The sequence below is a fragment of the Procambarus clarkii genome, chromosome 66 (genome assembly GCF_040958095.1).
Source record: "Procambarus clarkii isolate CNS0578487 chromosome 66, FALCON_Pclarkii_2.0, whole genome shotgun sequence".
Classification (NCBI taxonomy): Eukaryota; Metazoa; Arthropoda; class Malacostraca; order Decapoda; family Cambaridae; genus Procambarus; species Procambarus clarkii.
The window spans coordinates 20,010,432-20,036,012 of NC_091215.1; the positions used below are offsets into that span (position 1 = coordinate 20,010,432).

General features: G+C 48.9%; 1 protein-coding gene across 1 annotated transcript; it reads left to right on the forward strand.

The window, feature by feature from the left end:
- Positions 1-4,527: 4,527 nt before the first annotated feature.
- LOC138355226 (mucin-4-like) lies at positions 4,528-24,976 on the forward strand. The gene is made up of 3 exons (XM_069310086.1): positions 4,528-4,562; positions 10,958-13,936; positions 24,601-24,976. The coding sequence occupies exons 1-3, from the start codon at positions 4,528-4,530 to the stop codon at positions 24,974-24,976; spliced, it is 3,390 nt and encodes a 1,129-aa protein (XP_069166187.1).
- Positions 24,977-25,581: the final 605 nt, after the last annotated feature.

The following is a 25,581-nucleotide window of genomic DNA, read 5'->3' on the forward strand; positions in this document are numbered from 1 at the left end:
CCCTACAAGAAATCCACCAGAATTTCCCTTCCACCTCTGGAAGTTCACTACCCTGATATCTTCAGGTTCTCCTGGGCTTAACTACCAGGATCCTCTGCAGCTCCTCCAGGCTGCTATCATGAAGTTTTCCTTGAGCAACTACGGTGCTTCACCCTTCTGCTAGGGTCCTCCACAGCTCTCTTGGCTGCTACACCATGAAGTTCCCTCGAGCAACTATGGTGCTTCACCACCTCTACAGAAGCACGTGACACTCCTCTTCACTGCTTCTCCTCACAGCTCGAGGTCCTCTGCTCCACTACCTTGGAGTCTCATCAACTACTCCCTCTGTGCTGGCTTCGAAGTTCTCAGCAACTTCTTCCCCAAAGACAAACCTGCAACCCATCGACACTCCAATAAAAATGTTTCCCCTTTAACACATGAACAAAAATAATCACACAATATGTTTGCCTCGAACCTCTATCTGTCCTCTACATACTGTGAGAGTGGACTCCCCCATTGGGCGGGTCCATGCTCCACCTCGCCCGGTGGGCCTCACTCACTCCAGGAGGGGCCTCCGCCGTCGGGAGCTCTCAGCCAGCGCTCAGAGGGGACGGACGTCGCTCCATGTTCCTCCCTCTCCACTTTCTTATTTAGGCTTCCTGCCTTACCAAAACATTTCTAACTCATCAATTAACATCGCTACTGTCGCTGGGCACACGACCAACAACAAGCAATCACTATGAACTGGCGTATATCGTGCTTACCACAGATTGTCTCGTCGAGGGCGCTATCCCTCAGACATAGGCTGGTCAGGGCGCCTCCACGGCCCACAATAATGCCTCTGGGCGGTTTAATAAACACTCCTCGTCGCCCAGGACACGAGAAAATACGTCCCCAGCTCGATTCCACAGCTGGTACGTCTGCACACTTCTCTTCTCTTCGAGATATATCACTAGGGGTTCCTTCCTGACGGGAGCTCAACGGAGCGCGGCTTTGCCCCTGCGATGTCTGGCCTCAAGTGAGGTCAAAGCCCTCCAGAAGCGAGCCTCATGCCTCCAGCAAAATGTCCACATCTCCTAGCCAGTCATTTATCTATTTCCTTACTTACTGCCCATAATCTTAAATTGTTATTTAAATCCAACAAACTATTTTACATATGTGTTATCACCTCCATATTTCCTAGACCTTCCGGTCTAGGAAACTATTGACTAGGACCTGCCTTACCCTACAGAGTTCTTCGTCGACTTGCTTCCATTCTGAGCTGTGGCTGAGAGCGCGGTCGACATATGCGTTAACAACACTCCTCTTGTACCTGTCTGGGCAGTCGCTGTTGGCATTTAGGCACATTCCTATGTTTGTTTCCTTAGTGGAAAAGGGCGGAGGTTTCCACACTGCAGTCTACACTAAGGAAACAAACATAGGAATGTGCCTAAATGCCAACAGCGACTGCCCAGACAGGTACAAGAGGAGTGTTGTTAACGCATATGTCGACCGCGCTCTCAGCCACAGCTCAGAATGGAAGCAAGTCGACGAAGAACTCTGTAGGGTAAGGCAGGTCCTAGTCAATAACGGCTTCTCCAATGGTTTCGTCGAAGACATCATAAGAAGGAAAGTGAAAAGCCATGCAACCTCTGAAGAGACAACTAACACAACACCTATACCCCCTATTACACTATTTTACAGGAACTTCTTTTCCACAGCTCATAAAACGGAGGAAAGGGTCCTGAAAGATATTGTTAATAGAAACGTTATCCCTACAGACAAAAATCAGAGGATACAACTGACGAGATATATATATATATATATATATATATATATATATATATATATATATATATATATATATATATATATATATATATATATATATATATATATGTCGTACCTAGTAGCCAGAACTCACTTCTCAGCCTACTATGTAAGGCCCGATTTGCCTAATAAGCCAAGTTTTCCTGAATTAATATATTTTCTCTATTTTTTTTCTTATGAAATGATAAAGCTACCCATTTCATTATGTATGAGGTCATTTTTTTTTTATTTGAGTTAAAATTAACGTAGATATATGACCGAACCTAACCAACCCTACCTAACCTAACCTAACCTATCTTTATAGGTTAGGTTAGGTTAGGTAGCTGAAAAAGGTAGGTTAGGTTAGGTTAGGTAGGTTAGGTAGTCGAAAAAACATTAATTCATGAAAACTTGGCTTATTATGCAAATCGGGCCTTGCATAGTAGGCTGAGAAGTGCGTTCTGGCTACTAGGTACGACATATATATATATATATATATATATATATATATATATATATATATATATATATATATATATATATATATATATATATATATATATATCTCGTCAGTTGTATCCTCTGATTTTTGTCTGTAGGGATAACGTTTCTATTAACAATATCTTTCAGGACCCTTTCCTCCGTTTTATGAGCTGTGGAAAAGAAGTTCCTGTAAAATAGTGTAATAGGGGGTATAGGTGTTGTGTTAGTTGTCTCTTCAGAGGTTGCATGGCTTTTCACTTTCCTTCTTATGATGTCTTCGACGAAACCATTGGAGAAGCCGTTATTGACTAGGACCTGCCTTACCCTACAGAGTTCTTCGTCGACTTGCTTCCATTCTGAGCTGTGGCTGAGAGCGCGGTCGACATATGCGTTAACAACACTCCTCTTGTACCTGTCTGGGCAGTCGCTGTTGGCATTTAGGCACATTCCTATGTTTGTTTCCTTAGTGTAGACTGCAGTGTGGAAACCTCCGCCCTTTTCCACTAAGGAAACAAACATAGGAATGTGCCTAAATGCCAACAGCGACTGCCCAGACAGGTACAAGAGGAGTGTTGTTAACGCATATGTCGACCGCGCTCTCAGCCACAGCTCAGAATGGAAGCAAGTCGACGAAGAACTCTGTAGGGTAAGGCAGGTCCTAGTCAATAACGGCTTCTCCAATGGTTTCGTCGAAGACATCATAAGAAGGAAAGTGAAAAGCCATGCAACCTCTGAAGAGACAACTAACACAACACCTATACCCCTATTAGACTATTTTACAGGAACTTCTTTTCCACAGCTCATAAAACGGAGGAAAGGGTCCTGAAAGATATTGTTAATAGAAACGTTATCCCTACAGACAAAAATCAGGATACAACTGACGATTTACTATAAAACCAGAAAAACGGCCAGCCTACTCATGAGAAACTCTCCAGACACAAAACAGAACGCTTTGAAAGAGACTAACGTCGTCTATGCCTTCAAATGCCCACTTGGGGACTGTAAGCTCCAAAAAACCCAGTATATAGGCAAGACAACAACATCTCTTTCTAGGCGTTTAACGATGCATAAGCAACAGGGCTCCATTAAGGAACATATAATCTCTTCCCACAACCAAACCATCGCCAGAGAAATCCTAGTAAACAACACAGAAATCATCGATAGATACAGCGATAGCAGGCGGCTTGACGTCTGCGAGGCACTACACATCAAGAAGTCAACACCAGCAATCAACAGCCAATTATTGCACAACTATATTCTACCCACCTCAAGACTCTGCTCCAATATAGAAGCATCAAGAAATATGGACCAATAGGCTTTCTACAAACACTTCTATTCAATATCCATTGTTTCGTGTTCTGTCTTGTGTTGATGAAATTAATACCCTATTAATACTCTTGTTCTGTCTTGTGTTGATGAAATTAATACCCTATTAATACCACATCTTGTTCTGTCTTGTGTTAATGCCACATCACCCCTTCCACCTCACTCAAATATATATATATATATATATATATATATATATATATATATATATATATATATATATATATATATATATATATAATGTCGTACCTAGTAGCCAGAATGCACTTCTCAGCCTACTATGCAAGGCGCGATGTGCCTAATAAGCCAAGTTTTCATGAACTAATGTTTTTTCGACTACCTAACCTAACTTTTTCTGCTACCTAACCTAACCTGACCTATAAAGATAGGTTAGGTTAGGTAGGGTTGGTTAGGTTCGGTCATATATCTACGTTAATTTTAACTCCAATAAAAAAAATGACCTCATACATAATGAAATGGGTAGCTTTATCCTTTCATAAGAAAAAAAAGAGAAAATATATTAATTCAGGAAAACTTGGCTTATTAGGCAAATCGGGTCTTGCATATTAGACTGAGAAGTGCGTTCTGGCTACTAGGTACGACATTATATATATACATATATATATATATATATATATATATATATATATATATATATATATATATATATCCACAAGTCTTCAGCACTCCCATATATTCTACGGTCGCCTCACTTGGTCATGTAAATTGACATGTTTTAATCTCTCTTAAAGGGAGGTTCCTAGCTCCTGGGATTAACTTTTATCAACCTTATTTGTATATTTTCTAAAGAATTTGTCTTATAGAGTAAAGTGGCCAACACTGCTACATGATATAAACTGGGTCAGGCAGGGCAGAATATTGCTGAAGAATATCATTAGCTCTCTAATTATTAATACTTCTTGTTGCTTTGTTGTCTTATCGGGGGACAGGATGCCTGCTAGGTTTACCGAGGTCCTCATAGCCCAGTTAGTGTCCTTTCTCCGGATGCAACCCACAACAATTGCTTAAATCCGTGTGTAACTCTTTGTTGCTAGGTGAGCAGTGGCATCAGGGTAAGAGGAAACTTGCCCAAACGCCTTTGTTCTACTGTGGGAATCGAAACCGGGACTATTCGACTGCCCTATTGTTTCTTTTTTCATATTTCCATCACTTATTGATTTATAGGCTTATACACCTAACCCATACCCTTATTGCATTCCCATATATTGCAACATTCTCCAGGATATATCTTGCAGCAATACTAAGTTCCCGGGATCCTGGTGGAGACTTAACAAGGGAGGTTGGACACAACCTTTTACTCCGGGGCAACAAGAGCAACTTGATGCCAATTAGAAGAGAGAATATATAAAGATGATAAATGCAAGGACAAGACGGAAGGTAATGGAGCTGACTGAAGATATGATGACTTTGGTGAGGAGGGAGGAGGGCACCTGCTGAGGGAGGGAGGAGGGGAGGGCACCTGCTGAGGGAGGGAGGGAGGTGGTGAGGGCACCTGTTGAGGGAGGGAGGGAGGAGGCGAGGGCACCTGCTGAGGGAGGGAGGAGGGGAGGGCACCTGCTGAGGGAGGGAGGGAGGGAGGAGAGGAGGGCACCTGCTGAGGGAGGGAGGGAGGAGGGGAGGGCACCTGCTGAGGGAGGGAGGGAGGGAGGGAGGGAGGAGGGAAGGGCATCTGCTGAGGGAGGGAGGGAGGAGAGGAGGGCACCTGCTGAGGGAGGGAGGGAGGAGGGGAGGGCACCTGCTGAGGGACGGAGGGAGGAGGGAAGGGCACCTGCTGAGGGAGAGAGGGAGGAGAGGAGGGCACCTGCTGAGGGAGGGAGGGAGGAGGGGAGGGCACCTGCTGAGGGACGGAGGGAAGAGGGAAGGGCACCTGCTGAGGGAGGAAGGGAGGGAGGAGAGGAGGGCACCTGCTGAGGGAGGGAGGGAGGGAGGAGAGGAGGGCACCTGCTGAGGGAGGGAGGGAGGAGAGGAGGGCACCTGCTGAGGGAGGGAGGGAGGGAGGAGAGGAGGGCACCTGCTGAGGGAGGGAGGGAGGGAGGAGAGGAGGGCACCTGCTGAGGGAGGGAGGGAGGGAGGAGAGGAGGGCACCTGCTGAGGGAGGGAGGGAGGGAGGAGAGGAGGGCACCTGCTGAGGGAGGGAGGGAGGGAGGAGAGGAGGGCACCTGCTGAGGGAGGGAGGGAGGGAGGAGAGGAGGGCACCTGCTGAGGGAGGGAGGGAGGAGAGGAGGGCACCTGCTGAGGGAGGGAGGAGAGGAGGGCACCTGCTGAGGGAGGGAGGAGAGGAGGGCACCTGCTGAGGGAGGGAGGAGAGGAGGGCAAGGGCACCTGCTGAGGGAGGGAGGGAGGGAGCAGAGGAGGGCACCTGCTGAGGGAGGGAGGGAGGGAGGAGAGGAGGGCACCTGCTGAGGGAGGGAGGGATGGAGGAGAGGAGGGCACCTGCTGAGGGAGGGAGGGAGGGAGGAGAGGAGGGCACCTGCTGAGGGAGGGAGGGAGGGAGGAGAGGAGGGCACCTGCTGAGGGAGGGAGGGAGGGAGGAGAGGAGGGCACCTGCTGAGGGAGGGAGGGAGGAGAGGAGGGCACCTGCTGAGGGAGGGAGGGAGGGAGGAGAGGAGGGCACCTGCTGAGGGAGGGAGGGAGGGAGGAGAGGAGGGCACCTGCTGAGGGAGGGAGGGAGGGAGGAGAGGAGGGCACCTGCTGAGGGAGGGAGGGAGGGAGGAGAGGAGGGCACCTGCTGAGGGAGGGAGGGAGGGTGGAGAGGAGGGCACCTGCTGAGGGAGGGAGGGAGGGAGGAGAGGAGGGCACCTGCTGAGGGAGGGAGGGAGGGAGGAGAGGAGGGCACCTGCTGAGGGAGGGAGGGAGGGAGGAGAGGAGGGCACCTGCTGAGGGAGGGAGGGAGGGAGGAGAGGAGGGCACCTGCTGAGGGAGGGAGGGAGGGAGGAGAGGAGGGCACCTGCTGAGGGAGGGAGGGAGGGAGGAGAGGAGGGCACCTGCTGAGGGAGGGAGGGAGGAGAGGAGGGCACCTGCTGAGGGAGGGAGGGAGGAGAGGAGGGCACCTGCTGAGGGAGGGAGGAGAGGAGGGCACCTGCTGAGGGAGGGAGGGAGGGAGGAGAGGAGGGCACCTGCTGAGGGAGGGAGGAGAGGAGGGCACCTGCTGAGGGAGGGAGGGAGGGAGCAGAGGAGGGCACCTGCTGAGGGAGGGAGGGAGGGAGGAGAGGAGGGCACCTGCTGAGGGAGGGAGGGATGGAGGAGAGGAGGGCACCTGCTGAGGGAGGGAGGGAGGGAGGAGAGGAGGGCACCTGCTGAGGGAGGGAGGGAGGGAGGAGAGGAGGGCACCTGCTGAGGGAGGGAGGGAGGAGAGGAGGGCACCTGCTGAGGGAGGGAGGGAGGAGAGGAGGGCACCTGCTGAGGGAGGGAGGGAGGGAGGAGAGGAGGGCACCTGCTGAGGGAGGGAGGGAGGGAGGAGAGGAGGGCACCTGCTGAGGGAGGGAGGGAGGGAGGGAGGAGAGGAGGGCACCTGCTGAGGGAGGGAGGGAGGGAGGAGAGGAGGGCACCTGCTGAGGGAGGGAGGGAGGGAGGAGAGGAGGGCACCTGCTGAGGGAGGGAGGGAGGGTGGAGAGGAGGGCACCTGCTGAGGGAGGGAGGGAGGGAGGAGAGGAGGGCACCTGCTGAGGGAGGGAGGGAGGGAGGAGAGGAGGGCACCTGCTGAGGGAGGGAGGGAGGAGGGGAGGGCACCTGCTGAGGGAGGAGAGGAGGGCACCTGCTGAGGGAGGGAGGGAGGAGAGGAGGGCACCTGCTGAGGGAGGGAGGGAGGAGAGGAGGGCACCTGCTGAGGGAGGGAGGGAGGAGAGGAGGGCACCTGCTGAGGGAGGGAGGGAGGGAGGGAGGAGGGGAGGGCATCTGCTGAGGGAGGAGGGGAGGGCACCTGCTGAGGGAGGGAGGGAGGAGGGGAGGGCACCTGCTGAGGGAGGGAGGGAGGAGAGAAGGGCACCTGCTGAGGGAGGGAGGGAGGAGAGGAGGGCACCTGCTGAGGGAGGGAGGGAGGGAGGGAGAAGAGGAGGGCACCTGCTGAGGGAGGGAGGGAGGAGAGGAGGGCACCTGCTGAGGGAGGGAGGGAGGGAGGAGGGGAGGGCACCGGCTGAGGGAGGGAGGAGGGGAGGGCACCTGCTGAGGGAGGGAGGGAGGGAGGGAGGAAGGAGGGCACCTGCTGAGGGAGGGAGGGAGTAGGTGAGGGCACCTGCTCAGGGAAGGGGGGAGGGAGGGAGAGAGGAGGGGAGGGCACCTGCTGAGGGAGGGAGGGAGGAGGGGAGGGAGGGAATGGGCAGAAGAAAATTATCAGGAGAAAGCTCTACACCATTACGACTATATAGCACTGGGAAGGGGTCAAGATAAGGATATGGCAACCCGTTCTCGCAAATTCGTAAAGTCAATATTGACTTATTAACTACGTGCATAGGTGATATACTAAACATAATAGATACCCCTAAAAAGATTCATAGAAAACACCGACCTTACCTAACCTTGTTAGTATCTTAAGATAAGCATCTTATTGCTTCGTAATTACAATTATTACTTAACCTATACCTATTATAGGTTAGGTAATAATTGTAATTACGAAGCAATAAGATGCTTATCTTAAGGTACTAACAAGGTTAGGTAAGGTCGGTGTTTTCTATGAATCTTTTTAAGGGTATCTATTATGTTAAGTATGTCACCTATGCACATATTTAATAAGTCAATATTGACTTATTAAATTTGCGAGAACGGGTTGGGATATGGGATGGGACGAGGTGGAAGGAATGGTGGCCAACCACTTGGACGGTCGGGGATTGAACGCCGACCTGCATGAAGCGCAACTGTTGGGTACCGTCCACCCCAAGTGGTTGGGTTGGTGAAGAAGGGAAGAAACAGAAGGGATATGATCACATCATACAAGATACTGAATAAATGGAATGCACCAGGCAGAGAATAATTTAAATAGGGAGATTGAAGAAATCGAGCGGAAATTGAAACACTCATATGAAACTGAAGAAAGGCAGTTAGAACAGAAAGCAATTCAGGAAATAAAGAAAAATCTAAAATATTTCTTCTCATATGCGAAATCAAAAGCAAAAACCACTGCCAGTATTGGACCTATTCGTACAAGTGAAGGTTCATACACGGAGGATGACAAAGAAATTAGTGAAATCCTAAAAAAGCAGTATGAGGACATGTTTAGCACTCCAATAAACAACATGAAGGTGGAAGATCCAGACATTTTCTTTATGCGGGATATTCAAACCCCGGTAAATATAACTGATATAAACACGAGCGCACTAAATTTTGAAAAAGAAATTGAAAACATGCCCATGCACTCGGCCCCAGGTCCAGACTCATGGAACTCAATATTTATAAAGAAATGCAAAGTGCCGGTAGCACAGGCACTCAGTATAGTGTGGAGGAAGAGCTTGGACACGGGGGAGATACCAGATGCACTTAAAGTAGCAGACATAGCCCCTCTACACAAGGGAGGGAGCAAAGCATTGGCAAAAAATTATAGACCAGTTGCACTAACATCGCACATCATAAAAGTATTTGAGAGAGTGATTAGGAGTCAGGTCACCAATTTCATGGAGACCAATGACCTTCATAACCCAGGCCAACATGGATTTCGAGCGGGAAGATCGTGCCTCTCACAGCTACTTGAGCACTACGACAAAGTCACTGAGGCATTAGAAGAGAAACAGAATGCTGATGTGATATACACGGACTTCGCAAAGGCCTTCGATAAATGTGACCATGGCGTGATAGCACACAAAATGAAGTCAATGGGAATAACCGGTAAAGTAGGACGCTGGATACTCAGTTTTCTGTCAAACAGGACTCAGCGAGTAACTGTCAACCATATAAAATCTAGTCCAAGTGCAGTGAAAAGCTCTGTACCTCAGGGTACAGTCCTTGCACCACTGCTTTTCCTTATTCTCATATCAGATATAGACAAAAATACAAGTCACAGCTTCGTATCATCCTTTGCAGATGACACAAAAATCAGTATGAAAATTACCTCGGCTGAGGACATTGAAAAACTTCAAGCTGATATTAATAAAGTTTTCGACTGGGCATCAGAAAATAACATGATGTTTAACAGTGATAAATTCCAGGTACTCAGGTACGGTAAAAATGAGGACCTTAAACATAATACAGAGTACAAAACACAATCAAATGTACCCATAGTAGGAAAACAGCATGTAAAGGATTTGGGAATAATAATGTCGGACGACCTAACGTTTAAGGAGCATAACCAAGCAAATATTGCGACAGCCAGAAAAATGATAGGATGGATTACGAGAACTTTCAAATCCAGGGATCCCATCACAATGGTTGTACTCTTCAAGGCACTTGTGTTGTCCCGTCTTGAGTACTGCTCAGTACTCACTTCCCCCTTCAAAGCAGGAGAGATTGCTGAAATAGAGGGAATACAGAGAACATATACGGCACGCATAGACGCAATAAAGCACCTAAATTATTGGGATCGTCTCAAAGCCCTCCAAATGTACTCACTAGAAAGAAGACGAGAGAGATATCAAATAATATACACCTGGAAGATACTGGAGGGCCAAGTACCAAATCTACACAGTAAAATAACAACGTACTGGAGTGAACGACATGGAAGAAAATGTAGAATAGAACCAATGAAGAGCAGAGGTGCCATAGGCACAATCAGAGAACACTGTATAAACATCAGAGGTCCGCGGTTGTTCAACGTCCTCCCAGCAAGCATAAGAAATATTGCCGGAACAACCGTGGACATTTTCAAGAGGAAACTAGATTTATTCCTCCAAGGAGTGCCGGACCAACCGGGCTGTGGTGGGTATGTGGGCCTGCGGGCCGCTCCAAGCAACAGCCTGGTGGACCAAACTCTCACAAGTCAAGCCTGGCCTCGGGCCGGGCTTGGGGAGTAGACGAACTCCCAGAACCCCATCAACCAGGTATCAACCAGAGATGTGGTGGAGACACGCTCAATACACATTTTCAAATGTGAATGGAGCCTGAACAAACTCCATACAAATACTCATCTGTAGTAATACTGTATTACAACAGTACTAGCGCCGACCCCTCACAGTGTTCAAGAGAGAACTGGATAAGCACCTCCAAAGGATACCTGATCAACCAGGCTGTGACTCATACGTCAGGCTGCGAGCAGCTGCGTCTAACAGCCTGGTTGATCAGTCCGGCAACCAGGAGGCCTGGTCGACGACCGGGCCGCGGGGACGCTAAGCCCCGGAAGCACCTCAAGGTAGCCTCAAGGTAAGGTAGGTAGTCGTGGCAGCCAGTAAAGTAATACCTGAGCACCCGAAGAGAGACTGACGTTGAGGGCGGCGGTCAGGGTACTTACACCCCTCCTGGTGACGGCACTTACACCCCTGCTGGTGACGGCACTTACACCCCTCCTGGTGACGGCACTTACACCCCTCCTGGTGACGGCACTTACACCCCTGCTGGTGACGGCACTTACACCCCTCCTGGTGACGGCACTTACACCCCTGCTGGTGACGGCACTTACACCCCTGCTGGTGACGGCACTTACACCCCTGCTGGTGACGGCACTTACACCCCTCCTGGTGACGGCACTTACACCCCTGCTGGTGACGGCACTTACACCCCTCCTGGTGACGGCACTTACACCCCTGCTGGTGACGGCACTTACACCCCTGCTGGTGACGGTACCTACACCCCTGCTGGTGACGGCACTTACACCCCTGCTGGTGACGGCACTTACACCCCTGCTGGTGACGGTACTTACACCCCTGCTGGTGACGGCACTTACACCCCTGCTGGTGACGGCACTTACACCCCTGCTGGTGACGGCACTTACACCCCTGCTGGTGACGGCACTTACACCCCTGCTGGTGACGGCACTTACACCCCTGCTGGTGACGGCACTTACACCCCTGCTGGTGACGGCACTTACACCCCTGCTGGTGACGGCACTTACACCCCTGCTGGTGACGGTACCTACACCCCTGCTGGTGACGGCACTTACACCCCTGCTGGTGACGGTACCTACACCCCTGCTGGTGACGGTACTTACACCCCTGCTGGTGACGGCACTTACACCCCTGCTGGTGACGGTACTTACACCCCTGCTGGTGACGGCACTTACACCCCTGCTGGTGACGGTACTTACACCCCTGCTGGTGACGGTACCTACACCCCTGCTGGTGACGGCACTTACACCCCTGCTGGTGACGGTACTTACACCCCTGCTGGTGACGGCACTTACACCCCTGCTGGTGACGGTACTTACACCCCTGCTGGTGACGGCACTTACACCCCTGCTGGTGACGGTACTTACACCCCTGCTGGTGACGGCACTTACACCCCTGCTGGTGACGGTACTTACACCCCTGCTGGTGACGGCACTTACACCCCTGCTGGTGACGGCACTTACACCCCTGCTGGTGACGGCACTTACACCCCTGCTGGTGACGGTACTTACACCCCTGCTGGTGACGGCACTTACACCCCTGCTGGTGACGGCACTTACACCCCTGCTGGTGACGGTACTTACACCCCTGCTGGTGACGGCACTTACACCCCTGCTGGTGACGGCACTTACACCCCTGCTGGTGACGGTACTTACACCCCTGCTGGTGACGGCACTTACACCCCTGCTGGTGACGGTACTTACACCCCTGCTGGTGACGGCACTTACACCCCTGCTGGTGACGGTACTTACACCCCTGCTGGTGACGGCACTTACACCCCTGCTGGTGACGGTACTTACACCCCTGTTGGTGACGGCACTTACACCCCTGCTGGTGACGGCACTTACACCCCTGCTGGTGACGGTACCTACACCCCTGCTGGTGACGGTACTTACACCCCTGCTGGTGACGGCACTTACACCCCTGCTGGTGACGGCACTTACACCCCTGCTGGTGACGGCACTTACACCCCTGCTGGTGACGGTACTTACACCCCTGCTGGTGACGGTACTTACACCCCTGCTGGTGACGGCACTTACACCCCTGCTGGTGACGGCACTTACACCCCTGCTGGTGACGGCACTTACACCCCTGTTGGTGACGGCACTTACACCCCTGCTGGTGACGGCACCTACACCCCTGCTGGTGACGGCACTTACACCCCTGCTGGTGACGGTACTTACACCCCTGTTGGTGACGGCACTTACACCCCTGCTGGTGACGGCACTTACACCCCTGCTGGTGACGGTACCTACACCCCTGCTGGTGACGGTACTTACACCCCTGCTGGTGACGGCACTTACACCCCTGCTGGTGACGGCACTTACACCCCTGCTGGTGACGGTACTTACACCCCTGCTGGTGACGGCACTTACACCCCTGCTGGTGACGGCACTTACACCCCTGCTGGTGACGGCACCTACACCCCTGCTGGTGACGGTACTTACACCCCTGCTGGTGACGGCACTTACACCCCTGCTGGTGACGGCACTTACACCCCTGCTGGTGACGGCACTTACACCCCTGTTGGTGACGGCACTTACACCCCTGCTGGTGACGGCACTTACACCCCTGCTGGTGACGGCACTTACACCCCTGCTGGTGACGGCACTTACACCCCTGCTGGTGACGGCACTTACACCCCTGCTGGTGACGGTACTTACACCCCTCCTGGTGACGGCACTTACACCCCTCCTGGTGACGGCACTTACACCCCTGCTGGTGACGGCACTTACACCCCTGCTGGTGACGGTACTTACACCCCTGCTGGTGACGGTACTTACACCCCTGCTGGTGACGGCACTTACACCCCTGCTGGTGACGGTACTTACACCCCTGCTGGTGACGGTACTTACACCCCTGCTGGTGACGGCACTTACACCCCTGCTGGTGACGGTACTTACACCCCTGCTGGTGACGGCACTTACACCCCTGCTGGTGACGGTACTTACACCCCTGCTGGTGACGGTACTTACACCCCTGCTGGTGACGGCACTTACACCCCTGCTGGTGACGGCACTTACACCCCTGCTGGTGACGGCACTTACACCCCTGCTGGTGACGGCACTTACACCCCTGCTGGTGACGGTACTTACACCCCTGCTGGTGACGGCACTTACACCCCTGCTGGTGACGGTACTTACACCCCTGCTGGTGACGGCACTTACACCCCTGCTGGTGACGGTACTTACACCCCTGCTGGTGACGGCACTTACACCCCTGCTGGTGACGGTACTTACACCCCTGCTGGTGACGGCACTTACACCCCTGTCGGTGACGGCACTTACACCCCTGCTGGTGACGGCACTTACACCCCTGCTGGTGACGGCACTTTGTCAATGGTCGACTGGAACAAGTCACCAGAAGGATAACGAGCAGTTTGTTGGTCATAACCCACCAGCGGCTGGTGCACCTGCGCTGGTCTCCCGGGGAGTATGGAGTGCAGCTTGGCAGTATTGTCTAGAGTGGCGTCAGGTCTTGTGTGTCAACTCCATTGTCATGGACGCATTAATGATGACTGTAGGTCCTGGTCGACTGTAGTAGTGTCGTGAGAAGTCTGTCAACGACCAAGGTGAGTGGTAACAAGCGGGTTTTCTGGCTATGTAGGGGAATTATATGACATATATATAATTGTTTATATATTTTTAATTTGAGTTAAAACTAACATTGAAATATGATCAAATCTACCTAACCTATCCTAATTTAACTTACCCTATCCTATCCTATCCTAATCTAACATAATTCAGTAATTCGTGTCCTTATTATAATATTAATTCAAAATAAACTAATGAGATTTTCTTAAATAACAAAAATCACTGTCTTTTAAGCAAATCGAACCTTGCATACTAGGACAAGTAGTGCGTTCTATTAGGTACGATTATATATATATATATATATATATATATATATATATATATATATATATATATATATATATATATATATAATTTATAATATAATATAGAAGGGAGTACCACCTCTGGCTGGAAGAAGGGGGACCCTTAGCCTCGGAGGAAACCACACACAACTCATTAGAGGGAATGTTTAGGTCCCCTCCAATACAGTTTGTGTGCTTTTCTCCAAAAACCCAATTCCTTTTGGGTGTTATTGTGCTTTATTATGTATTAATGGTTACAAGATATACATTGGTTTATACAAAAAATGTTTAAAGGTTCTGGATCTCTTGAAAAACACAATGGGAAACATTGATGAATGTCACAGACAGGTTCAGTCATTGTTGCAAGTCAAACACTTCTTCGAATTCCTCTGATGTTGGACTAGTGCCCAAGACGCAACAGGCATTTCCCCTCTGAATCGCAAGACTGAGGCGCTGGAACAAGAAACTTTTTGCTCTCTGATCTTTTGAAGCGCTGATCAATTTGTCCCCGAATTCCTTCAGGAACTAAAATGCACATTTTCCCTGCGAACCGAGGGTCTCCGAGCCGATCGGAACAAAGCTGTGGCAGTGCCAGACCTCTGTATTTGATAATTTTCTGCGATTCCCTGAAAGAAGCAGCGCCACCCACTTCACACGTGCTGTGGTGGAGGTAGGTACTGGCCAGTGTGGCAGCGCAGGTGTAGTCCCACACCACTTGCTTACCATCCTTCCAAGGAAGCAAGGTGACCCCATCTGGGCACTTCTGAGGCTCGTTAGGTCTGGATAAGTGTGGTTCTCTTTGTGCCGGGCAGCGGGCTGTGGCGAGGCTCCTCTTGATGATGTCGTTGACTTCTTCATGTCTTGCAATCTTACCCTGTGATTTACGACACACCAGACCATGACGACCATATTGGTCTGCCATCACAGTTCCGCAGATGCACCTATGTTCGGTGAGGATGGGGGCGGCATGGCGAAGGGCAACTCCAATGCGGAGAGCGTCATGACTGAGGCGAGTTCCCAGGGCTGCATTGGGCACAAGAAATAAAAAATCCCCGGCGTGGGGTGCTGTTACCGCTAGGAGGCGGGCTTTGTTTTCAGCATCAGCGTTGTTTATCATTGCTGTGACAGTCTTTTCCATTATGGGGCTATCCTAGTGGGCCTGCTTGTGGTCTTTTGGGACTTGTGGTCGGGGTTGAGGGTATGCAATGGTGTCCCATTGTCTGGCTGCTTCGATGAACGTTTGATCATGAGTTCCCGCTGTCTCTCTCATACGCTCTGGTAGGATCTGCCCTACCAATTCGTTGGCTGCTGTACATGAGGATAATGCTGGAAGTGCTACCTCAGTTACCTTTTGTATGCATATCCCCCCAAATCTCACTGGTAGTGTTGCTTGGTTTTACTGACTGTCATCTAAATCTAGGTTGAGCGAGATATATATAATATATATATATATATATATATATATATATATATATATATATATATATATATAATAGTTTTTACTGCTAACCTCCAATTCAGTCTAGCCAGAATGGTAGCCATTTGCTCAAGTTGTCTAAAATTTTGATTCTGAGTGAATTATGTTTTCACATTAGAGACATAAATGTTATGTATGATAAGTGTGAACATTTGTTTACGTGAAGAAACATTCAGATTATTACTCAAGGCTGGAAGTGGTTCGGGTAGAGAGAGGAGTCGAGGCACCAGAGCAGAGGCACCGTTACTCGCATGGTCAAGTGGCAAGTCACCTGTGTAACACTTTAAGTGCCGCGCTGACCGCTCTGTCCGCTCATATATATATAAACACTTCTTGACGTCTGAAGTTACCTGTTCGTGAAGTATATTATTTTGTGTGTGTGTGTGTGTGTGTGTGTGTGTGTGTGTGTGTGTGTGTGTGTCTGTGTGTGTGTGTGTGTCTGTGTGTGTGTGTGTGTGTGTGTGTCTGTGTGTGTGTGTGTGTGTGTGTGTGTGTGTGTGTGTGTGTCTGTGTGTGTGTACTCACCTATATGTACTCACCTATATGTGCTTGCAGGATCGAGCATTGACTCTTGGATCCCGCCTTTCTAGCTATCGGTTGTTTACAGCAGTGACTCCTGTCCCATTTCCCTATCATACCTAGTTTTAAAAGTATGAATAGTATTTGCTTCCACAACCTGCTCCCCAAGTGCATTCCATTTTTCTACTACTCTCACGCTAAAAGAAAACTTCCTAACATCTCTGTGACTCATCTGAGTTTCCAGTTTCCACCCATGTCCCCTCGTTCTGTTATTATTACGTGTGAACATTTCATCTATTTCCACTTTATCAATTCCCCTGAGTATTTTATATGTCCCTATCATATCTCCTCTCTCCCTTCTTTTCTCTAGTGTCGTTAGGTTCAGTTCCTTCAGCCGCTCTTCATATCCCATCCCTCGTAACTCTGGGACAAGCCTCGTCGCAAACCTCTGAACCTTGTCCAGTTTCTTTATGTGTTTCTTCAGGTGGGGGCTCCATGATGGCGCGGCATACTCTAAGACGGGTCTCACGTAGGCAGTGTAAAGTGCCCTATAAGCTTCCTCATTTAGGTTAGTGTGTGTGTGTGTGTGTGTGTGTGTGTGTGTGTGTGTGTGTGTGTGTGTGTGTGTGTCTGTGTGTGTGTGTGTGTGTGTGTGTCTGTGTGTGTGTGTGTGTGTGTGTCAGGTTGTGACCATGTTAACTCATTCTTTCTCACCCTGTACTCACCTAGTTGTGCTTGCGGGGGTTGAGCTCTGGCTCTTTGGTCCCGCCTCTCAACCGTCAATCAACTGGTGTACAGATTCCTGAGCCTACTGGGCTCTATCATATCTACACTTGAAACTGTGTATGGAGTCAGCCTCCACCACCTCACTGCCTAATGCATTCCATTTGTCAACCACTGACAATAAAAAAGTTCATTCTAATATCTCTGTGGCTCATTTGGGCACTCAGTTTGCACCTGTGTCCCCTAGTGCGTGTGCCCTTTGTGTTAAATAGCCTGTCTTTATCTACTATATCAATTCCTTTGAGAATCTTGTATGTGGTGATCATGTCCCCCCTAACTCTTCTGTCTTCCAGCGACGTGAGGTTTAATTCCCGTAGTCTCTCCTCGTAGCTCATACCTCTCAGCTCAGGTACTATTCTGATGGTAAACCTTTGAACCTTTTCCAGTTTAATCTTATGCTTGGCTAGATATGGACTCCATGCTGGAGCCGCATACTCCAGGATTGGTCAGACATAGGTGGTATACAAAGTTCTGAATGATTCCTTACACAAGTGTCTAAGTTAGCCTACCTGGCATATGCTCCTGATGTTATCCTCTTGACATGGGCTTCAGGGGACAGGTCTGGCGTGATAGCACCCCCCAGGTCCTTCTGTGTGTGTGTGTGTGCGTGTGTGTGTGTGTGCGTGTGTGTGTGTGTGCGTGTCTCTCTCTCTCTCTCTCTCTCTCTCTCTCTCTCTCTCTCTCTCTCTCTCTCTCTCTCTCTCTCTCTCTCTCTCTCTCTCTCTCCCCCTCTCTCTCTCTCCCTCCTCCCCCCAAACTTCTTGCCAGCCTAATTGGTCCTTCAGATAATTGAGGAGAAGCGTAGGGAGGCACATCGGTGTTCCCTAACGATACGGTGTCCCCCATGGTGGTAGGCTGTCCCTTTATGCTCCAGTGTCCTATTATGCTTCGGTGTTCTGGTACTAGGATGTACGAGGGAACAGAAAATGGAGTCAGGTGCACTCAACAGATGGCGTTGACATCGTTACACAACGTTAGTGGTAAGAGCTATACTTCAGCACTGATGCTTCCTCTCAGAAGAGAAGACAAGAAAGGAACCAGTAAGGGAGAGCTGTAGGAAATAACTATGAAGAAATCACAAATAATATTTAATGGCAGAATTGTGTTGACTTTTTTTTGTGGATTTAGGTGTGACGGCACAAGTGACGGATAAGCCCCGTCATCCCCGTTGTAGAGAAACACAAAACCTTACAATTATTACATTGTTTGTCGATGGAAAATTATACTGTGCTTTGTAGTAGATGATTGGTGAGCCTCTGGAGTTTCCAAGAGAGGCGAGCACAGGACCCCATCTCCAACAGAAAACCAACATGAAAACTATCGGCCCAGTGAACCCAGACGATAACACGTCCTGTGAACTTAAGGTAGTTGAGCAAAATTGGTGCGACCTAATAGCAGAATTGCAATGGTCTCTTCTAAATTCAAGCCCAATTGAGCAAAAACGTCTTTCAATGACCTCCAGCAAAACAGGTGCTCTGACACCCTTACCACACTCCCGAAGGGCACATTCGAGCACACCAAAATCTACTAACTCCCAGCACTTCTCCATCAACCTACGGCCAGACACCGTCTCCCCCAACCCGTCCTCTTAAAAATAACGTTGCTTTTTGCTCGCATGCGCTCTATGGTCAAAAATGGACGTAATTTAAAATGAAATCGGTTCACAAAAGTAATATACTGTCCCGTTTTCTGTTAGTCCTCTGGCTTACTCGGATAGGTTAGGAGAGGAACTTTCAATTAACGTTTTTCAAGACATTTTGAAACTTGAGAATTTCCTGTCCTCGTAACCTACCAGAGGACCCTTAACTTATTGTTTTTGAAAAAAGTCCCAAATTTATTTTAAATTTTTTCATTTTCAAATTACGTTCATTTTTAGCCATACGAGCAAACGGCCAAATTCAGACATAATTTGTAAGAGGACAGGTTGCCGGTATGATCCAACCAGAAAGCGAAAATTCTCTCTTTTCTGTGACCTGAAACAGTAAGTGTGCCAAGTATCGAATCAATCCGGGCCGTTGAAGCATTCCTGAAGGCAGTATCGAAACCCAATGAGTCTGGCGGTCCCAAGACATGTAGGTATTGTTCTGCCCTGAGGAGATTAGGGATTTTGGAACTTAAACCTCCAAAAGAGAGAGCTGGTTATTGCACCAGAGCGTTAGTTGCGTACAGGTGGACAACGTCCCCAATATATCCTGTGGGACATCACCGACTCGAAGCCCACAGGATATTATCAGCGGCATATGATAAATTGGCCAACATACGAACTGCCTTGAGGAACTTGTGTAAAGAATTATTCAGAATCTTGTATACCACTTATGTCAGACCAATCTTAGAGTATGCTGTTCCAGCCTAGAGTCCATACCTAGTTAAACACAAGACAAAGTTAGAGAAGATTCGGAGGTATACCACCAGACTAGTCCCGGAACTGAGAGGTATGAGTTAAGAGGAAATGCTACGGAACTAAACCTCACGTCCCTGGAAAACAGACGAATTTGGGGAGATCACATCACCACACACCACACCACATGCAAAATTCTCAGGGGAACTGACGGGGTAGATAAGGACGGATTATTTAACATGGGAGGTACTCGCACTAGGGGACACAGGTGGAAACAGAGTACCCAAATGAGCCACAGAGATATTAGAAAGAACTTTTTCAGTCAGGGTAATTAACAAATGGAATGCATTAGACAGTGATGTGGTGGAGGCTGACTCCATACACAGTTTCAAGTGTAGATATGATAGAGCTCAGTAGGCCCAGGAATCTGTACACCAGTTGATTAACAGTTGAGAGGCGGGACCAAAGAGCCAAAGTTCAACCCCCCGCAAGCACAACTAGGTGAGTACAACTCGGGGAGTACACTGCCCCGCGCACCCTGTAAACTCTGATGAAGGTAAATGAAAAACAAATAAATATATCCTTATTTTTTTAACAAAGAAAATGAAACAAGTCAGGTATAGCCCACACGGTGCAAGTAATATAGGGTGGGGGTGAGGGAATGGAAGAGAGAAATATAGTGGAAGTACTCGCTAGAAAGAGAGAGGGGAAGGGAGGGAAGAGAGAGGGGAAGGGAGGGAAGAGAGAGGGGGAAAGGAAGGAAGGGAACTATCAAAGATCTTGTGTGGGAGGCGAGCCGTCAGCTTGGGAAGGAGTGAGGGAGGGAGGGACAAAGGAAGCGCTGCCGGTGGAAACTCTAGTGTCTAAGGGAATTTTATAGTCACTTAACTGGTTGATGTGTCTCCCGTGTGCCTGTGTCTCCCCCGTGTGCCTGTGTCTCCCCCGTGTGCCTGTGTCTCCCCCGTGTGCCTGTGTCTCCCCGTGTGCCTGTGTCTCCCCCGTGTGCCTGTGTCTCCCCCGTGTGCCTGTGTCTCCCCCGTGTGCCTGTGTCTCCCCCGTGTGCCTGTGTCTCCCCCGTGTGCCTGTGTCTCCCCCGTGTGCCTGTGTCTCCCCCGTGTGCCTGTGTCTCCCCCGTGTGCCTGTGTCTCCCCCGTGTGCCCGTGTCTCCCCCGTGTGCCCGTGTCTCCCCCGTGTTTCCCCCGTGTGCCCGTGTCTCCCCCGTGTGCCTGTGTCACCTGTGTACCTGTCCACCTGCATCTACTGTGTACCTGTATATTCTGTGTACCCCTGTGTGTTTATTCTCCCATGTTAGGATGACCGTCTAGTAGCAGGGCTCTCCGGCCTCAAGAGTCATTTATCCCCACCAAGGCGGATCACAGACGGCCTAAACATTACTTTAAGTTAGCAAGGAGCGTACATCTAGCGAGATTTTGAGGAATATTTAGTTACTAAGGCTGGAATTATTACAAAGATGAAAGGAAAATAGTGCCGAGCGGCAAGCAGGACATCTGGGAACCCGCTCGATGCAGTGACGCCTGCCTCAGGGTCGCATAACGAAGGCGGTCTCTTATGTACCCATGAGTGGATAGTGGCGCAGGCGCTCACCCAATCAACATTAATCATTGTGACGTCATCGGAAGGCGCCGAGCCGAGTTCAGGGATTGGAGCTGAGGTCACTGACCTAGACACAAAGGAGGACGGGTGCTACCTCTTCAGGGTTATCTTGAGATAATTTCGGGGTTTTGCGTCCCCGCGGCCCGGTCCTCGACCAGGCCTTATCTTCGTTACACACCCCCAGGAAGCAGCCCGTAGCAGCTGTTTAGCTCCCAGGTACCTATTTACTACTAGGTGAACAGGAACATCAGAGTGAAAGAAACTCCTGTAGGTCTCAGCCAGAAAAATGATAGGATGGATTACGAGAACCTTCTAGTGCAGAGATCCCATCACAATTGTTGTGCTCTTCAAATCACTTGTGTTGTCCCGTCTTGAGTACTGCTCAGTACTCACTTACCCTTTCAGAGCAGGGGAGATTGCTGAAATAGAGGGAATACAGAGAACATATACGGCACGCATAGACGCGATAAAGCACCTAAATTATTGGGATCGTCTCAAAGCTCTCCAAATGTACTCACTAGAAAGGAGACGAGAGAGATACCAAATAATATACACATGGAAAATACTGGAGGGACAGGTCCCAAATCTGCACAGTAAAATAACAACGTACTGGAATGAACGATATGGAAGAAAATGCAGAATAGAACCAGTGAAGAGCAGAGGTGCCATAGGCACAATCAGAGAACACTGTATGAACATCAGAGGTCCACGGTTGTTCAACATCCTACCAGCGAGCATCAGAAATATTGCCGGAACAACCGTGGACATCTTTAAGAGAACACTAGATGGTTTTCTTCAAGGACTGCCGGACCAAAAGGGCTGTGATAGGTATGTGGGCCTGCGGGCCGCTCCAAGCAACAGCCTGGTGGACCAAAGTCTCACAAGTCAAGCCAGGCTTCGGGCCGGGCTTGGGGAGTAGAACTCCCAGAACCCCCACGAAGCAGGTATCCTGTACACCAGTTGCATAGTGCTCCTGGCAGCATGGGTTCGAGTCACTTCTGGGGTGTGGAGTTTTCAGTTGCATATATGCCTGGGGACCATTCAGGCGTGTTCGCATTTGTGTTGCTCACATGGCCCCAAAAAATGGGGTGATTTGATAAAATAACTATGCCCAAGATTACCATCAAAGTGCCGTCGGGATGATGGGTAAATAGCCTCGGCTACCATCATCATTTGTACGGTCAGTGATGGTCGAGTGGTTAAGGTGTCCTGTACACCAGTTGCATAGTGCTCCTGGCAGTATGGGTTCGAATCACTTCTGGGGTGTGAGTTTTCGGTTATATATATATATATATATATATATATATATATATATATATATATATATATATAATTATATATATATATATAATTATATATATATATATAATTATATATATATATATAATTATATATATAATATATATATATATAATTATATATATATATATATATATATATATATATGTATATATATATATATATATATATATAATTATATGTAAGGAGTATCGGAAATGGAAAATAACATATAGTAAAAGGCAGAGAAAAAGAGTAATAACAAACTGGTTTGCAGTATGTGTAATTAAACCTTACCTGATTGAAAACATAAAGTGGCTGTTTCTACTCTATGCAATAAGTACCAGAATCAGCCCAACCCTGTTTGCATTAAGATTTTTGAGATATATACAAGAGTTGTTACATTCTTGTCGAGCCACTAGTACGCGTAGCGTTTCGGGCAGGTCCCTGGAATACGATCCCCGCCGCGAAGAATCGTTTTTTCATCCAAGTACACATTTTACTGTTGCGTTAAACAGAGGCTACAGTTAAGGAATTGCGCCCAGTAAATCCTCCCCGGCCAGGATACGAACCCATGACATAGCGCTCGCGGAACGCCAGGCGAGTGTCTTACCACTACACCACGAAGACTGTAGGATCCTCCTGTAAAGGTTTTCTTATAGGTGTTGGCCTGTCTGGGAGCTAAACTCTTACCAAGGTCTGAGAAAACAAAACGAATACCAGAAAGATTAGTGTCGTAATGAATCCTAACAGGAAGAGGTTTAGGGAATTTGTCGACACTCGAAGAAAGAAAATTGTGCAGGAGTGCAACCTGAAGGAGTTGCAGCTAGTTGTTGCACACTGTGGCACTTCATAATTGTTGCATGTGGAAGGTTTCGCCAGACAGCAGTTGATTCCTAATCTAGAGAAAACAGCCTGGAAAAACACCTCACTGGCTGAGGTGATTTGATAAAAAATGTATGCAAATAACAATAAATAAATAAATATAAATAATAACAAATAAATTATGTTGAGAAGGGTAAGGAGTTTTAGGGCTTGGAATTAAATGTTATTTTTGATAGTGAAAATAAGATATCGTCCCTTCACTTTCTAGTGTGTGGTTTGGTCAACATATTTCAGCCAAGTTATTGTGACTCCTCGTCTGCACAAGAAGGGTAGACAGGAGCCTGAGGAAAAGGGATTAGCCTAGGGATCAGGGTGCTAGGATTTCCAGTTAGAGGCTAAAAGGTTGAAGCCAGACCATTATGCTCAGATGCAAATGGACAGGTTGGCTGTAGAGTCCAAAAGGAAAAATACAAGTTAGTTACAGAGAACTGACTGAGAAATCAAGACTCACAAGGAAAATAGTCAGAGAGATGCATGTTTAGGAGAAGAAATATATAAGTTGCAGAAAAATTAAGTAGTGCACTGAAAAGTGTAGTGCAGAAAACCCACTAACGGAGAGAGAGAGAGAGAGAAATTAGAATTTCCGGCTCTGAAGTAGAGGGAAATGGAATCCAAAAAGTTGGAGAAAATATCATATTGGAGAACAAATTCGCATGGATATAGTCTAATAATCATTTGAACTAGAAAATGATAGGAGATGGCCAACCTGATAATCATGCCCAGGAAGTGGTAGAAGGTGCAATAAAAGTGATTTGGATTACCTTTCTGTATATCTTGAAGACCAGACGGAGTAGTATTTTGACCTTCGAGTGGCAAGCGTAGTTGAGTCAGCAACCAAGCGGTCATTTGAGCGAGTACCGGAGCACAATAAGAAATGATTTCGAGACGTGCAAGACTGTCCAGTTACGAGGTTTGTAGAACTATCCAAGGAATATGAATACGGAATCACCTGGGTGAGATGTAAGAGAATCGACAGGTAGCTTAGACAGCTCATCTTTAGGGAGCAGTTCGATAAACTGATATACCAAGTTGGAACATAGGTTACAGGGGAAAGATTTCTAGAATCTAAGGATATGGCTAGGCAAGCAGATCTCTTTGTCAATGTTTGGAGAGCCTGGAGTGAGGACTTCAGTGCTGGTTCATACTCAGTGTACTTGTGTCTCCTGTGTAGCAGTCACTCTGTGTACCTTTTTATTCCCCGCGTACCTGCGCCAGTGTCTTAGGCTTCTGCCATATGATTTAAAATAGCCCGTGTTGCGATCGATCCCAGCACCCAGGGCGCGGCTGAAAAGTGCAAGTCGTGCACAATCATTGGATCTGTGGCGCTCCTGCCTCTGAGACCGCCGCCCACACTCACCGGCCGCCCGCACTCACCCGCCGCCCGCACTCACCCACCCGCCGCCCGCACTCACTCGCCGCCCGCACTCACCCACCCGCCGCCCACACTCACCCACCCGCCGCCCACACTCACCCACCCGCCGCCCACACTCACCGGCCGCCCGCACTCGCGCGCCGCCCACACTCACCCGCCGCCCACCCTCACCCGCCGCTCACCCTCACCAGCCGCTCACCCTCACCCACCGCCCTCACCCTCACCCACCGCCCTCACCCTCCCGCACCGCCCTCCCTATATTAACTTGGATTAGGGCATGGCTATTCCAAAGGAAACAGAGTTAGTATAAATGGGGTTAAGGCAGAGTGGGATAATGTTGAGTGGGAGTGGGAGTGGGATCACAAAGCTTAAGTTGCATTCACTGGAAAGGCGAAGAGTTAGGGGCGACATGATAGAGGTTTACAAGTGGGTGAATGGACATAACAAGGGGGATATTAATAGGGTATTAAAAGTATCAACACAGGACAGAACACGAAACAATGGGTATAAATTGGATAAGTTTAGATTTAGGAAAGACTTGGGTAAATACTGGTTCAGTAACAGGGTTGTAGATTTGTGGAACCAATTGCCGCGTAACGTGGTGGAGGTGGGGTCCCCCGATTGTTTCAAGCGCGGGTTGGACAAGTATATGAGTGGGATTGGGTGGTTATAGAATAGGAGCTGCCTCGTATGGGCCAATAGGCCTTCTGCAGTTACCTTTGTTCTTATGTTGTTAGTGGAGTACCTCAGGGCTCTGTCCTTGGACCTCTGTTGTTTATAATATATATAAATGATTTAGATTCAGGTTTGAGTAGCAACATTTGCAAATTTGCCGATGATACGAAAATCGGTAGGGAAATTAATTCGGAGGAGGACTCA

What these genes read in the sequence shown, in the direction of transcription:
- LOC138355226 (XM_069310086.1), top strand. Translation starts at nt 4,528, where the DNA reads ATGCCTGCTAGGTTTACCGAGGTCCTCATAGCCCA. An exon ending in ACCGAGGTCCTCATAGCCCA is followed by an intron (nt 4,563 to 10,957) that starts GTTAGTGTCCTT and finishes GGCGGCGGTCAG; the next exon opens with GGTACTTACACCCCTCCTGG. An exon ending in CACCAGAAGGATAACGAGCA is followed by an intron (nt 13,937 to 24,600) that starts GTTTGTTGGTCA and finishes GATCGATCCCAG; the next exon opens with CACCCAGGGCGCGGCTGAAA.